At 35.3% G+C, this 14,563-nt stretch overlaps 1 protein-coding gene across 5 annotated transcripts in view; it reads left to right on the forward strand.

The window, feature by feature from the left end:
- The window catches only part of LOC126965378 (phosphoinositide 3-kinase adapter protein 1), a 66,331-nt gene that overhangs the window by 37,324 nt on the left and 14,444 nt on the right, over nucleotides 1–14,563 (forward strand). For all 5 annotated transcript variants that reach the window (XM_050808933.1, XM_050808932.1, XM_050808930.1 and 2 more), the window contains 2 exons: nucleotides 12,679–12,796; nucleotides 13,434–13,660. In XM_050808933.1, the coding sequence (XP_050664890.1) occupies nucleotides 12,679–12,796; nucleotides 13,434–13,660 (345 nt within the window). The remainder of the gene's footprint in view (nucleotides 1–12,678; nucleotides 12,797–13,433; nucleotides 13,661–14,563) is intronic.

A 14,563-nucleotide genomic window follows, 5' to 3' on the forward strand; every position in this document is an offset into this window, starting at 1 on the left:
TAATGTGTAAACATTATTGTGTTACGGTCAGAAGGGCGACGTAGCTAAAGAAATTACTAGGCAATCAAGACTTACTATGCTGAAATGGTTTGGACACGTCGAGAGAATGAATGAAGAACGATTGACGAAGAAAGTGTATAAGGCCAGTGTGAATGAAAGTGTTGGAAGGGGTAGACCTAGGCGGACGTTTCAAGATCAAATCAGGGACGTCTTGAAAAAAGGCCAGGTCAAGAGTACCCTTAACCGGAGAGCATGTATGAAAGGAATAATGAAAGTGGACGAAGCGAAAGAAGTATGTAAGGATCGTAGCAAGTGGAAAGCAGTGGCCTCTGCCTACCCCTACGGGAAAGAGGCGTGATCTTATGTATGTATATATGTATGTATCAAGATTTAATATCTTATGTCTCAAGAAGACGAGCGCACTGTAGTGCCACTCAGAATTTTTGCATTTTACAAGAATCCTAAGCTACACTGCATTGTAATGGGCAGGGCGTATCACCATCAGCCGAACGTCGAGCTCGTCTTGTCCCATTTTGTCATAAAAAAACATACGTAAGCCATCAATTAATTAAGTTCATTACACTCATTGTCTTTACTTGAACTCATTTTAACAAATACAATAATTACTATCCAGAATCAATGACGAACAACGAACAACAATAATTATTGCCGCGTTAAAGAGTTATTTTTTTTTGTTTTGACACACTTTCTGTTCAGCCAGTACGAAATTTAAATAAAACCTTTGCTAAGTTACCTCATTGGTTGCCATGTTTCGCAGAAAAAGATCGTTCGATTTTTAAAAGAAGTTCACGATAGAGTTAGAGTTCGTTAAATCATGACAGATATGGATTATAACTATTTGCCCCCGCTGCAGTACAGCATTTTCAATTTATCATTTCATTATTATTATAAAAAAGGTTGTCTAATTAATGCAAAATAATTTTTAATATAAAGATAAGCCTCGGATCTGGGAAGAACGGGTACAAGGAAATCAGAATATTTTTGAATATATAATTGCAATAGGTACCTATAACTAGTATTTTTTCGTCTGGTATAAATTTTTCGGCGGGCGTTTGTCTTAGTTGGTAAGAGCACTGAGACGTAACCCGTGAGGCGTGGATTACATAGATTTACGTACAAATTAATTTGTATACCGCAATTTCACCTGTTGCTGTTCAAATAAATTTTTATTCAAACATAAATGTATTGAGAACTGATTTTTTTTATGAAAATAAGGGACGAGACGAGCAGGACGTTCAGCGGATGGTAATTGATACACCCTACCCATTACAATGCAGTGCCGCTCAAGATTCTTAAAAAACCCAAAAATTCTGAGTGGCACTACAATTGCGCTCGTCACCTTGAGACATAAGATGTTAAGTCTCATTTGCCCAGTAATTAAACTAGCTACGGGGTGCCCCTCAGACTGAAACACATTAACGATTACACATTACTCCTTCACGGCAGAAATAGTCGCCGTTGTGGTACGCATAATCTAGCCGGCATCCTGTGCAAAGGAGCCTCCCACTGGTAAACTGTTGCTGTTCAAATAAATTTTTATTCAAACATAAAGTGTATTGAGAACTGATTTTACGAGCTATTACTGTTACGCTGACAAATTACGATGTAGAGGCATGAAAAATGTTTTAATAACCCCAAACAGACTGCACTGAAAAAGGACGAACAGTTAATTTTAACTTCGTGAATCATGTACATACAGATTGCTAACTCACTTCTCGTTACAAGAAACCATTGTTTATATTAATAAGAAGCTAACTGACGCATTATTTTCGTGGATTAAGGAATATCTTCTATACATATAATTCATAAGCATGGAATGTGTTAAAGATGTCTAATTGCGATGGTCATACTTAAGATGGTCACCTTCCTTAAAGGCCGGCAACGCTCTTGTGAATCCTCTGGTGTTGCAGGAGAGTGTGGGCGGCGGTGATCACTTAACACCCGTACGCTCGTTTGTCCTCCTATTCCATAAAAAAAAAAAAAAAAAATAACAACGATATACATAGTAATTGTATATTTTTTACTATGGTCGTATTACCCTGACAAATAAATTTTGTAAGCATTATCGGAACTGCTTACTGTGAGTATTTAGTATATCGCGTACCGAAAAACTTACTGGTTGGGTGTTCAATAGAAGTTCGATTATAGAATAAAAGAACTAAATTTATCTGAATTATCTTGGAATCTAGTGTAGGTATATTATTTAGACTCTAAATATGGTAGGTAGGCTATGCCTATTGGCATATATGGAATGCACGCCCCTGCATGTAAAAAAAATTGTAGTGTCTGTTTGTAACTTTGAAATAACCGTTTTTTCTACATGTATATGAATGTATATACACCAAAATAACATTTTTTTTAGAATTTTTGTCTGTCTGTCTGCCTGTTTGTTCCGCCTAATCTTTGAAATGGCAGGATCGGTTTTGACGGGACTTTTATTGGCTGGTAGCTGATGTAATAAGGAGTAACTTAGCCTACGTTTATTTAAGAAAACTTCTTTTATTTTAGAATAATAAAGTAATGTTGCAATGTCCAAGAAACGGTCTGACTCTAAAAATAATGTATATACCTTGTATAAATGATCTAAGGTTGCAAGTATAATAGAAAATTTCTTGAATAAGGAGTTATTTTGCAGAAATTCATTATAAACCAAACGCTATGAATTTTCATGAATGTAAATTCTGCTAAGATTTGTCTTTAACTAACTCTATACGTGTTCCGCCGCTACGCGAGGCATCCTCAGGAGATGTTGACTCACCGAATTCTGCAAGAAAAATATTGATTACCTAGGTACTTTGATTACAGTTACTTATTACTTTGTTTGTTTGATCGAACTGATCTCTGGATCTACCTATCCGGTTCCGATAATTATTTTTGATAGCCTATCTATATCTATAGATAGTTATCTAGTCAAATCAAATTAAATCAAAATCACTATATTTATGTAGTTCAATAAAATGACACTTATGATTTATGAATGTCAAAAGTGTTCTTATTTTTTACATTACCACCGTAGAAGACGTAAATATTATTTTCCAAGTAATCTATTATATAATAAACACACATACATACATGATCAAAACTTACTTACTTATTAAACTCTCTGACGGCCGTTCCCAATTCAGTCTATCTCCGGTTGTGACGGTGTGTTTACTTGAGATAAAAATCGTAACTATCATTGACTTTTTTGTCTCAACAAACTTATCGACTGTAACTCACCTTATCCGTATACGCTGTCTGTCAATGGGATGACGTATAGCTTACCAGCGATAGGAGTTTGTATGGAAATTGCAACTCACTCGTCCCAATAAAAGACGATAAGAATGACTTATCGAGTATATTGGGACAGTTTCAGATTATTGACAGCTAATCATAGACAGAAGCGGTTTAGCTATCTGTAGATAGGATATGATATCTCGCGGAAACCATAGAAAGTCACTGAAAGAGGTTCACCTTCGGGTCGTCCAAAAAACATGGATGGTCTATTTCATTATTAAGACTATAATGTTTCATAGAACTAAAGTTATATGTGTTTAGTGCTTGATACTGCTAACGTAGGTGCACAGATAATGGCTTGAACTAACTAACTAACTCGCATAGGCTTTTAACGTTGAGTGACTCTACGAACTCTATCAACTAAACTAAATTTCATTTAGTGTGTTAGAGGGCAGTAAGTTAAACTGAAACATTAATTAATAAATTCAATCGTTGTATACGTTCTTCATTGTCACTCAGAGGGGAATGGAGAGGGCTATGCTCGGAGTTTCCCTGCGAGATCGAATCAGAAATGAGGTGATCCGTAGCCAACCAATGTTACTGACTTAGCCCAAATGATTGCGAAACTGAAGTGACAGTGGGCAGGGCACATAGTATGACGGACAGATTGGGGCAGTAAAGTCCTCGAATGGCGACCACGTACCGGAAGGACCGACGATCTGGTCATAATCGCCGGTATACGTTGGATGAGGGCAGCGCAGGACCGACCGTCGTGGAAATTTTTGGGGGACGTCTTCCGGTTGATGATGATGACGTTGATAATACATTCTACAACATTGTTAAACAAATATAAGATAAAGGCTTGGAACCGCTTCAATTAAACAGTTATCTTTTCTTTGGGATTATATTTTTTACAATAAGGGATGAGACAAGCTGAACGTTCAGCTGATGGTGATTGATACGCCCTGCCCATTACAATGCAGTGCCATTCAGGATTCTTGAAAAACCCAAAAATTCTGAGCGACACCACGATTGCGCTACTCACCTTGAGACATAAGATATTAAGTCTCTTTTGCCCCGTAATTTAACTAGCTACGGCGCCCTTCAGACCGAAACACAATAATGCTTACACATTACTGCTTCACGGCAGAACGTGCCGTTTGTATCACAGTCACACGTCAGTGTACCACACACATATACTAGCCGGCATCCTGTGCAAAGGAGCCTCCCACTGGTAAATGAAAACGTTATGGCAGCTATTTCTTAACCATTACTGACCGGTTAATTTCAAAAGACACGCAACGTAAGAGACGTCTGTTGGTTTTTTATTATATCAAAAATATCACTAAACGTGTGTGCTCCGACGAATGCTTCGGCGATGAAACACACCGTTTTAAGCCGGTTAATTCAAAAAAATCTTAATGAATGTAAATCACTAAGTAACAAAACCAAATAATCGTTATCTATGTACTAAGCGTAAACCAGTTAAAAATTCAAATCATCAAGCTTGCCACGTCAGTAGTAAACTATTGGATACTTTATTAAACAAATAAAGAAATTTTGTCTTCGATATAGATGAAAAATAACCTAATCGTAGTTGTCTTTACTTTATGAATTACTTGCTTTTACCTGAGACCTTGTGGAATAGTTACTTTGGGAAGATTTTTTTTAATTTTTTGGGATACTTTGCAATTATACATATACAAACTGCTCTGCCCGCTGCTGACAGCGCTCTTTCTTAATAGTATTTCCCTGCGAACTTTAATGTCCTATTTCTTCCCTATATAGGTCTAAATTTCAAAAATACTCGAACAAATACTTATAAATTACTTCTTATCAAATGCATAAATACAAAGTTTTATGATGACATCTTCGATAGTGACGAACTTTCATACAAACTTCAATTACCTATTTCAACCCCTCCATATATTTTTTCGCAATAAAAAGTAGCCTATGTCCTTTTCCAATTTCTCTCTGCTATCTGCAAATCTCTGTGCTAAATTTCATCAAAATCAAACCACTAAATCGAAACAAACAAACTTACATTCCCATTTATATACGAGCTATGGGCTGCTACTTATCGAATCACGAATTATGTTGATCGCATATCAATCGAGGTACTTATTTTAGAACAGTAGGTACCCACTTCCGGCAATTGTTCTACTTTTAAAAGCACAAAGAAAGTAAACAAGTCGCTCTACATCTCCCCACGTGACCTATTATTTTGAAACATCCAATAATACATCAAAAAGCACCTGACATACTGTAAGCTGTTACAGGAAACTGCGATATTTCACTCGGCACATCAAAGAGGCGGTTTAGGTTAAAAAGCGGCGAACCATAGGTTTACAACACGTGAAAATGTTCTTCAAACCAACGCTTCACTTTCTACAAATCAATGAATATTTATCGAAACTTACAATGTTGAAAGCAAAAGATCGTTATGGTAATGCATTCGACTAAAATACTTAACGAACTTCAATAATAATAACAATAATTATGAGATACTATTTCCTCAATTAAATGCTGTGTTGAAAGTGAACTAAGCAGATATCTTCGACCGATTTAAAAAAAAAAGATAATGATGAATTCGTTTGCATGCGCTATTACTCTATGTCAAGATATATTATGTGAGCATACTAGGTATATCTATGATAGCATTTTGACATTGACATAACATAATTACTTGCAAATATAACAAATGAGGATGAAATACATTGACTATTAATTAAACAATGATAATAATATATTTAGAATTAGATGATATTTTTATTGACAATTATATTAATATATGATTTTGTTTGATTTCTTCTAAGTAATTTAGTTCAATAATGCAAAATCGGAAACATATTTAATAATCCTATGTTCAAAAAATATTTTGAATTTTGGTTAATTTGACTAACAGCCCCTTTCAATATGCGGTAGAGACCGATTAACTTTCGAATCTAGATTTTAAGTAATCCGTGATTCGATCCTGAAACTGAATTTCAGTATGCTAATCTTGATTTCCAAATCAATATAAGTGTCGAAAACGTTAATCTTTCATCCCATATATAAACTTAATAAAGATATCAACCAGAACGTTAGGCTGCATGGTCCCCGACCTTTGCCTGTCCCGGAAGTGACGAATGGAATAACAACAAATCAACCGTTCGATAGTTCGTTTATTGAAATGCAAAAAGCAGGAAATACAACAATAAAACACATACCATACGAATATAGTTCAATTTTATAAAAAAATGTTTGTGTGTACTTTGGTACGCACGCAAGAAGTTATTCTTCTTCGCAATAATAAAACAAAAATCCTTACAAAAATGATTCCTTGTGCTTTTTTACGTTTGTAGAACAAAACAATATTGTAATAGAGAAGGTCACGGACTAGTAAAAATAGAAGGACTCCGCGCCGTGATATTGGCAAGTGAAGCACCGTTAGTGTAGTGCTAGTGTGTGTGCGGTTACGGGGCATACTAGTTACACAATTACATATTTCTCCCTTAAATAATCATATATCCACAAATACTTTTATGTTATTGATTTTACACTTTTTCACAATGCACGACGGCATTTTTAAAATATTTTATTGAGACGCAAACTGATCTGTCACAGACGATGACAATTCTCATAATGGCCGCCTATCGGCCTGCAGTAGTGTAAGTGTGTGCGTGGGGCTATGTATTTACACGTTAATCGGCTTGTTTTGGTGCTACACTGTTATGTAAGGTGACACGAAGTCCTTATTTTTTTACTAGTCCGTAAGAAAAGGTATTAATTATTTATACAACCAATAAAAATATTATTATACCACATTATTTGTAATAATGTGATTAAATATCACAAAATTATTTTTATACAATCAGAGGGATATTACTTTTTTTTAACTTGCTTAAAAATTTAATTTTATTTAATTCTCGTCCATTGGTTGTGATTCAGTTGACATATGAGTTACAAGAGGCTTGGTACCTGAAGTATGATACAAATGGTCTAGTTGACCAGCTAACGTCAGGGTGTAAAATTCACACTGATAAAGTTTTTCCTATCACGCCAGAAGAACTTCAAAACAAAATCTGTGCCTTCATAGATTGTTTTGAATACGATGTACGATGCATAAACCATAAAATAATCGGCTTTAGTTATTCCGGGCGACGATGATAGACGTTTGTCTATTTAGGAAACGGATATTACATTTAGTCGGGTCTTCATTTGGCGGCAGAGGTGGGTAAGTATAAATCCGTATGTGTTTCCGGCGCGCGAGGTGCATAGCATATTTTGTAAGCATGCCTTGTTTATGCTTCGCCATGGACCGCCATTAAAACTTTAACAGCGCACGTATGTTTTCGTTCGATGTTTAAAATTATGTTTTTAGGTTATTGTTGTTATAGATTCAGATATATTTTTGATGGAAACTGTCATGTATGATATTGTTAGTCAGTGATATACTCTCTGTTCAGGATATGGTGACGGTTAGGTTTTTTTTTATGTCAATAAGGGACAAGACGAGCAGGACGTTCAGCTGATGGCAATTGATTCTTGAAAAACCCAGAAATTCTGAGCAGCATCAAAATTGCGCTCGTCACCTTAAGACATAAGATGTTAAGTGTCATTTGCCCAGTACTTTCACTAGCCAAGGCGCCCTTCAGACCGAACCTCAGTAACAATTAGAAAAGTAAAATTTATTTTGTTTAGCTTACTAGCAGTCGAATTTTATTCCTGTGGTGAAAAAGTGGTAATTGCTCGACCAAGGCGCGAACTATCATAAATAAAATATTAACTTCAATCATTAAAGATAAATGAATCAATAAAAGCTACGACATTTGATACTTATAAATTGGCTTTCAATAAAATCCAATATAGTTTGTTATACTTTAATTCTATCCTGGTCCTGGGTTCGAAACCTACCGGGATTGCAAACATTCATATGATGAATATGGATGTTTGTTTCCGAGTCACGGAAGTTTATATATATTTATGTATGAATAAGTAAGTATATTGTATTACAGGCTATGCCTAGTTTGGCGCAAGATAATTTGTGTAAAAGTGTGTCAATATTATCTATATTATATAATATATTCTTTTAACAGTGTACTTACTAGTTGCAGATAGAGAATTACTTATAAAAGTAAGTAGTTTTGCCTCTATTTGTTTCTCGCTCACACACTATCGCTGTCAATATATACCTCAGACCTGAAGAAAACGGGTGGAAGAAACTCAGGAGGATTCTCGTTACAGTAAAATTAATAATTAAAATATGCTTGAGGGCCGTCACTTCATTCCCAAGGCGTGGTATCAATAATAAAGTAATTTATGTTATAGTAACCTTTACCACTTATTTTTTTAACAATCCTTTTGAAATTCGAAACACATTTTATCTTGTTGTCAAAGCAAATACATCGCCCAACAAAAGATTTACTAACTCGACTTAGCCGAGGAGTAGGCATAACATGTTAATGTTTGTTCCTGTTAACATTATGATTATCACACATGAATGTATAATAGTTACCTAATTAAACCGAGTATAAAGATCTGCATGTTTTTAATTACATACAGTACTAGCTGACCTGACAGACGTTGTTCTGTCAATAAACGGTTCGAGAGATATGGTAAATGCGTGGATGGGTGCGTGAGTGGGATCGTGACACGACAAACTATATACGTAAACCTTCCTTGAGCTACAACGAATCTATTACAAAAGATTTCATTGAGATTGGTCTAATAGTTTAGGAGTTATTAGGGAACATACAAACATATATTCTCTTTTATATTATACTAGCTGACTAACTGTAGTTAATCTACCAACTATAGGTAGCTACAATTAAGTTTTCTTTTTACATCCTGAGAAAGTTAGAAAGATACAAAGATTGTAATTAGTTATTCATTTTAAACTATTCTTTCAATTTGATTTCTGAACGACCGACGGGTGACACATTTTTGAAAAACATTTTTTTTTATTCCGAACATTTTCATTTTTATTCACCTTTTAAACCTTCTCTGGACTTCCACAAATAATTCAAGTCCAAAATTAGCCAAATCGGTTCAGCCGTTCTCGAGTTTTAGCGAGACTAACGAACAGCAATAAATTTTTATATACATAGATAGATAGATATAGATTTGAAAGACTATAGAGCATTTAGTAATTTATAAATCAATTATAACTTAAATAAGCGACGTAAAAATCAGTAAGGATAAACTATTTAACCAGTGGGAGGCTCCTTTGCACAGGATGCCGGCTAGATTATGGGTACCACAACGGCGCCTATTTCTGCCGCGAAGCAGTAATGTGTAAGCATTACTGCGTTTCGGTCTGAAGGGCGTCGTAGCTAGTGAAATTACTGGGCAAATGAGACTTAACATCTTATGTCTCAAGGTGACGAGTGCAATTGTAGTGCCGCTCAGAATTTTTGAGTTTTTCAAGAATCCTGAGCGGCACTGCATCGTAATGGGCAGGGCGTATCAATTACCATCAGCTGAACGTCTTGCTCGTCTCGTCCCTTATTATCATAAAAAAAAAACTATTTATGAATATAAATAAGAAGAAGTAAGCAGATAATTAAATTATATTATCTCAATCGGCCGATTCTTATGATGAACTGCCACATGCTGAATGTCTGGCAACCTGAGTCCTGATCATTGAGCTCTTGTCCAACCCTTCATCTTTAATGCCACTTGAAATCAATTAAATGCAATTTACGTCGGCCATAATGCATTTACATTTATATTACGATCGCTTGCTGATTGTTCCAAGCATCAGGGTGGCGTCCGTATCTTAAAGAGTAAGATATAGGCGGTTTATTAAGCCCATACCATCAGCGTAATATTATTGTTTTGTAATTGTAATCTATTTATAATGAAACACGAATATAATGTAGATAAATTTAATTTGTACCAAAGTTTATGGATGATACGGGACTCGATCTGAGCCAACCGTCCGAGTCACGCATCTATCGTAAATCTTGGTATGGCTTGTTCAACTCTCAGGATGAGATTGTGACTAGATCTACTTTACAGTTGCATAATAAGATATTGACTTTAGATGTCGTTTTTCAAATCTTCTGAGATTAAATTTATAAATTTAATTTGTACCAGAATCGACGTCTATAATTTTAGTATAAAATTCAATTTTTATACAGTAACTGCCAGATAATTTACAAAATGAAAGGAAAATATACAAGCTTACCAAAAAAGAACATATTTAGAACGAGAAACATATTTATGTGTAGACTAATATAGATATTTATTATATATATTATTTTAGATGTAGAAATTTTATTGTATTGTATTTAAGCAATAAATGATAAAAAAAGATGTGGTGTCGTGGGACACCAGGTAGGAACGAAGTTCCTTCGGCTAATGTAGAATCGACAAAAAGAGGGACAAAGAGAAAGGTATTATACACTACTCGCTTGTGTATGCGACTGTCGCGCCTGCGCACGTCTCATTTAACGGTTTTATTCCACGCACTTTTCCACGCACTTTTTTCCACGGATTTTTCTTACGGTTTTACTATCACATTTTTTTCAGTTCGGTCGCGCAGCAAAATCCCTATCCCCTCCAAGCCTGCCGTAAGGAACTTCGTTCCAAAAAAAAACTTTACTTAAACTAAACAAAACTAGGAAATTGTTTACAAGTTATATTTAGTAGTTGTCGTAGGACTTACAATTATTTTGGTGATCATTTTAACTGTACTACTATCTATACTATACTTTCGGGGCCTATATACCTGTTATATATAACAATGTTTATGTCTTTAGTTTTATGATGCATTGTAACTTGAAATGTGAACTTTGATCCTGTCAATGACCCGCCTCAAGATACCAGAGTGAACGACACCGTTTATGCATTGATTATCATCACACAATACTTCCTTTCACCATTAGACATATTATTGAGATGTTGATGAGATTATCTTTATGATATCAATTGCATTACACTTGTGTTAGTGCAACGTATCGGGTGTTAGTTGAAGAAGTGATTGTAAATTATTAAAAAAGAGCACAGTATATCCTATAAGCAAAATAGTTTGAATTATACTTAAGGCGAAGGGTAAGCAGAAAACACTCAAAGAAGGTGTTTTTAGACAAGTTTTGAGGTGAAAATATAGAATTTAGGTTTAAATAACTTTATTCTCATTAAGACCTTTTGTCACTTACATGAGAAATTAATATTTTAACAATTAAAGTAGGTACTTAACAACAATGATTTTGGTAGGTACAGAATGCAATACAATGTTAGGCAAACAGATAAGACATAAAACAACCTACATATGTTATTGAAACATTTCATAATTATTGAGTATGTCTTTGAAGGCTCGCTTTAAAAGAAGTCAATGTTTTGGCATTTCTTATTTCTGAGGGCAGGTTGTTATATATCTGAACTCCCTCAAAGGCTATTTTCTGTTTTCCATAATTACTTCTCACCATTGGCAATTTGGAGCTATGAACACTACTTTATCCATGTTACACATACTCTTAAGTCTTATTTGTAGGTTGCTAATGTTTGCTGTTGGTTATAGTTAACACCCCAAAGCTATTTTGATCTACTTTGCGGTTAAACAAGTTTTTCTCGGCATCACGCATTTGTTTAGTACTACTCTCACAAAAGTTATTCTTATAGCTTGTACTTTTTTGTGTAGGAACATTTATTCAGATTAGTAATCAATATAAGTATGCATATAAACTGTTTGCACCTGTTAAAATGTTACGTTTTCCACGCAAGAATTTTGAAAATATTGGCTTTGTTACATAGATGGCGCCGGCAGCCGTGAGCTCATATCGCTCAAGGTCGCTGGCATTAAGTGTCGCCTTAAGTATGTAATTCTTTTTATTATATTATCATAATATTATCGCAAAGAAGTACATTTTACACACACAAAATACTGAATCTAAAAAATACTGTACAGAATTATTGTCTGTATGTAAATGTATGTCCGGGCAAAATGCAAAAACTACTGAATAGATTTAATTAATATTATGTATCAATATTAACAAAGGGTCGATACAACGTAAAGGCGTATTAGGACGTATGATGCAGGCATAGTATTTTTGCTGCATTATGCCATCCACGCAGACTGCGTCGCGCTAAACAGCTAGTGTAGTCTAATAAAATTATCTTAGACAATTTGTACGTCTGTCTAGATAGAGTTGCTGTTAGATAACTGACGAAAACAGGCCAGAAATAATAGTTTAGTGTGCGTGACAAGCTACGTCTTACACTCGCGTTTTGTATGACACTTTGTGTTAGTGTGCGTGAATTTCTCAAAACAGAGGTTAGTTCTAATGTCTAAATACAATCTTTTTCGACGTTTTCACATCTGTCATTCTCTAGATGTGTAAATGATCTAAGAAATCTTTAATATAAGCTTTGTATAGTACCTGACTCCCGTACACGGGCTTGCCTAGTAAGAGTAAAAGCTAAGATAATTTATAATTTTTAATGAATTTGTTACAGAAATGGAAGACATAGCAATCGTTTGGAGTTCTGGTTCGCCGGAAAGCTTGATGTGGTCGAAGTACCTGGTTGCGAGCTTTGACAAGATTATGTCCCAAAGAGCCAGGCACCATTATAGGTAATAATAACTAATAAACATAATGTTTTATTATATATAAAACATGTTTAGGTTAAGACTAACAACAGTCTTCATGTCTTATTACCAATACATGTTTATAAGGCTGTTTGAACAAATTAGATTGACATCCCCACCATCTGGATGTGTTCCTCTACAGTGCGGTTTTCAAGGAACTTCCACGCACAACGAAGCTGTGGAATGAGCTTCCTTGTTCCGGAACAATAAGACATGGATAACTCCAAAAAAAGCATGTACACCTTCCTTAAGGACCGCCAATGCTCATGTCATTCCTCTGACGTTAAAAGAAAATATGGCCGGCGGTGATCACTTAACATCAGGTGACACATACATACGTGTATGTATGCACGCAAGAAGTTTCTCACTTAGTTTTTCTTCTTTGGCCTAACAAAGCGAAAATCCTTAAAAAAAAATCTAAATCCTTATTTATTCCTCGTGCTATTCTACTTTTGTAGAAAGTTTTAGCTAAGTAGAGCAATGGTGCATTGTACAACATTAGGATTTAGGACAGTAAGGTCATATTTATAATATTTGTAAATGATATAAAAGGAGGACTTCGGTGGAATTTCGTTGCATGAAATATGTTTCAGGATGCATAATATATGAATAATACTTTCAGGGTGACGCCAATCACTGCGGAAGAACTAATGTCTGCAGATTCCCAGGATAAGCTGGATAAACTCGCGAAAGCTCAGCTGCAGATAGTGATCATGTGTCCAATCTTGATCCACAAAATGAGTGAGCTGAAACAAGAGCTTGCTTGTGATAATTTCTTCAAAGCCGAAAAAATTCTAGTCATGCTGCTAGGTGTCGAAAGAAATAATGTTTTGGCCCTGAATTCTGAAGGTAAGCTATATAATGGTAAAGGGGCCCCTGTTTCCGCAATTAAACCACACAGTTAGGTCCTTTTGCGTGCAGTGTTGTCCAGTGATTCCAACAAGCCCAGGTCTTTCCAGAAGTTCAGAACACTCCTGAAGTGTTCGCATACAGAAGTTTTACCAGTGGGAGGCTCCTATGCACAGGATGCCGGCTATATTATTGGTACCACAACGTTTCGGTCTGAAGAGCGCCGTAGCTAGTGAAATTACTGGGCAAATGTGACTTAAAATCTTGTCTCAAGGTGACGAGCGTATAGTACCGCTCAGAATATTTGGGTTTTTCAAGAATCCTGAGTGGCACTGCATTGTAATGGGCATGGCGTATCAGTTACCAACTGAACGTCCTGCTCAAGAGGTAGATGTAGAGTTGAAAAGGAAACGCAAAAGTAGAGCCTTTTATTAGAAAATGTGACAAAGAAATTGCCACTCTTTCATGATTCAATGCAATGTGATTAAAAAAAAAACATTCAACAGTATTCTATTTGAGTTAGCTAAAAAATATTGCTTTGAGAATTTTTTGTCTTAAGTAATGTTGTGCCTATCTATAATTGTTCTGTTTTTTTACATTGTTGTACACGTTCCCCCCATCTCTTCATCATTTTTTCTTTTAAGGCTATCCCATGAAATCGTCAAAATAGCGCAAAATTGAATCCATTTAACATGACACCAATACTATTTAACATGACATAGTTTTGTTGATTTTGTAAAGAAAAATATATTATATTTGAAATAAATTAAAAATGCTTCTATTTCTGAATTAAAACTATAGCGATCTTGAGCGAGAGAGGTAACCTAGCTCCGCTCGATTCCTCAAGGCCGTTGTCTCGATCTCCAGCCTTAAGCATCTAACCTTCACAAGTAACTTCAATAA

This window comes from Leptidea sinapis, chromosome 7 (assembly GCF_905404315.1).
Source record: "Leptidea sinapis chromosome 7, ilLepSina1.1, whole genome shotgun sequence".
NCBI classification, from domain to species: Eukaryota; Metazoa; Arthropoda; class Insecta; order Lepidoptera; family Pieridae; genus Leptidea; species Leptidea sinapis.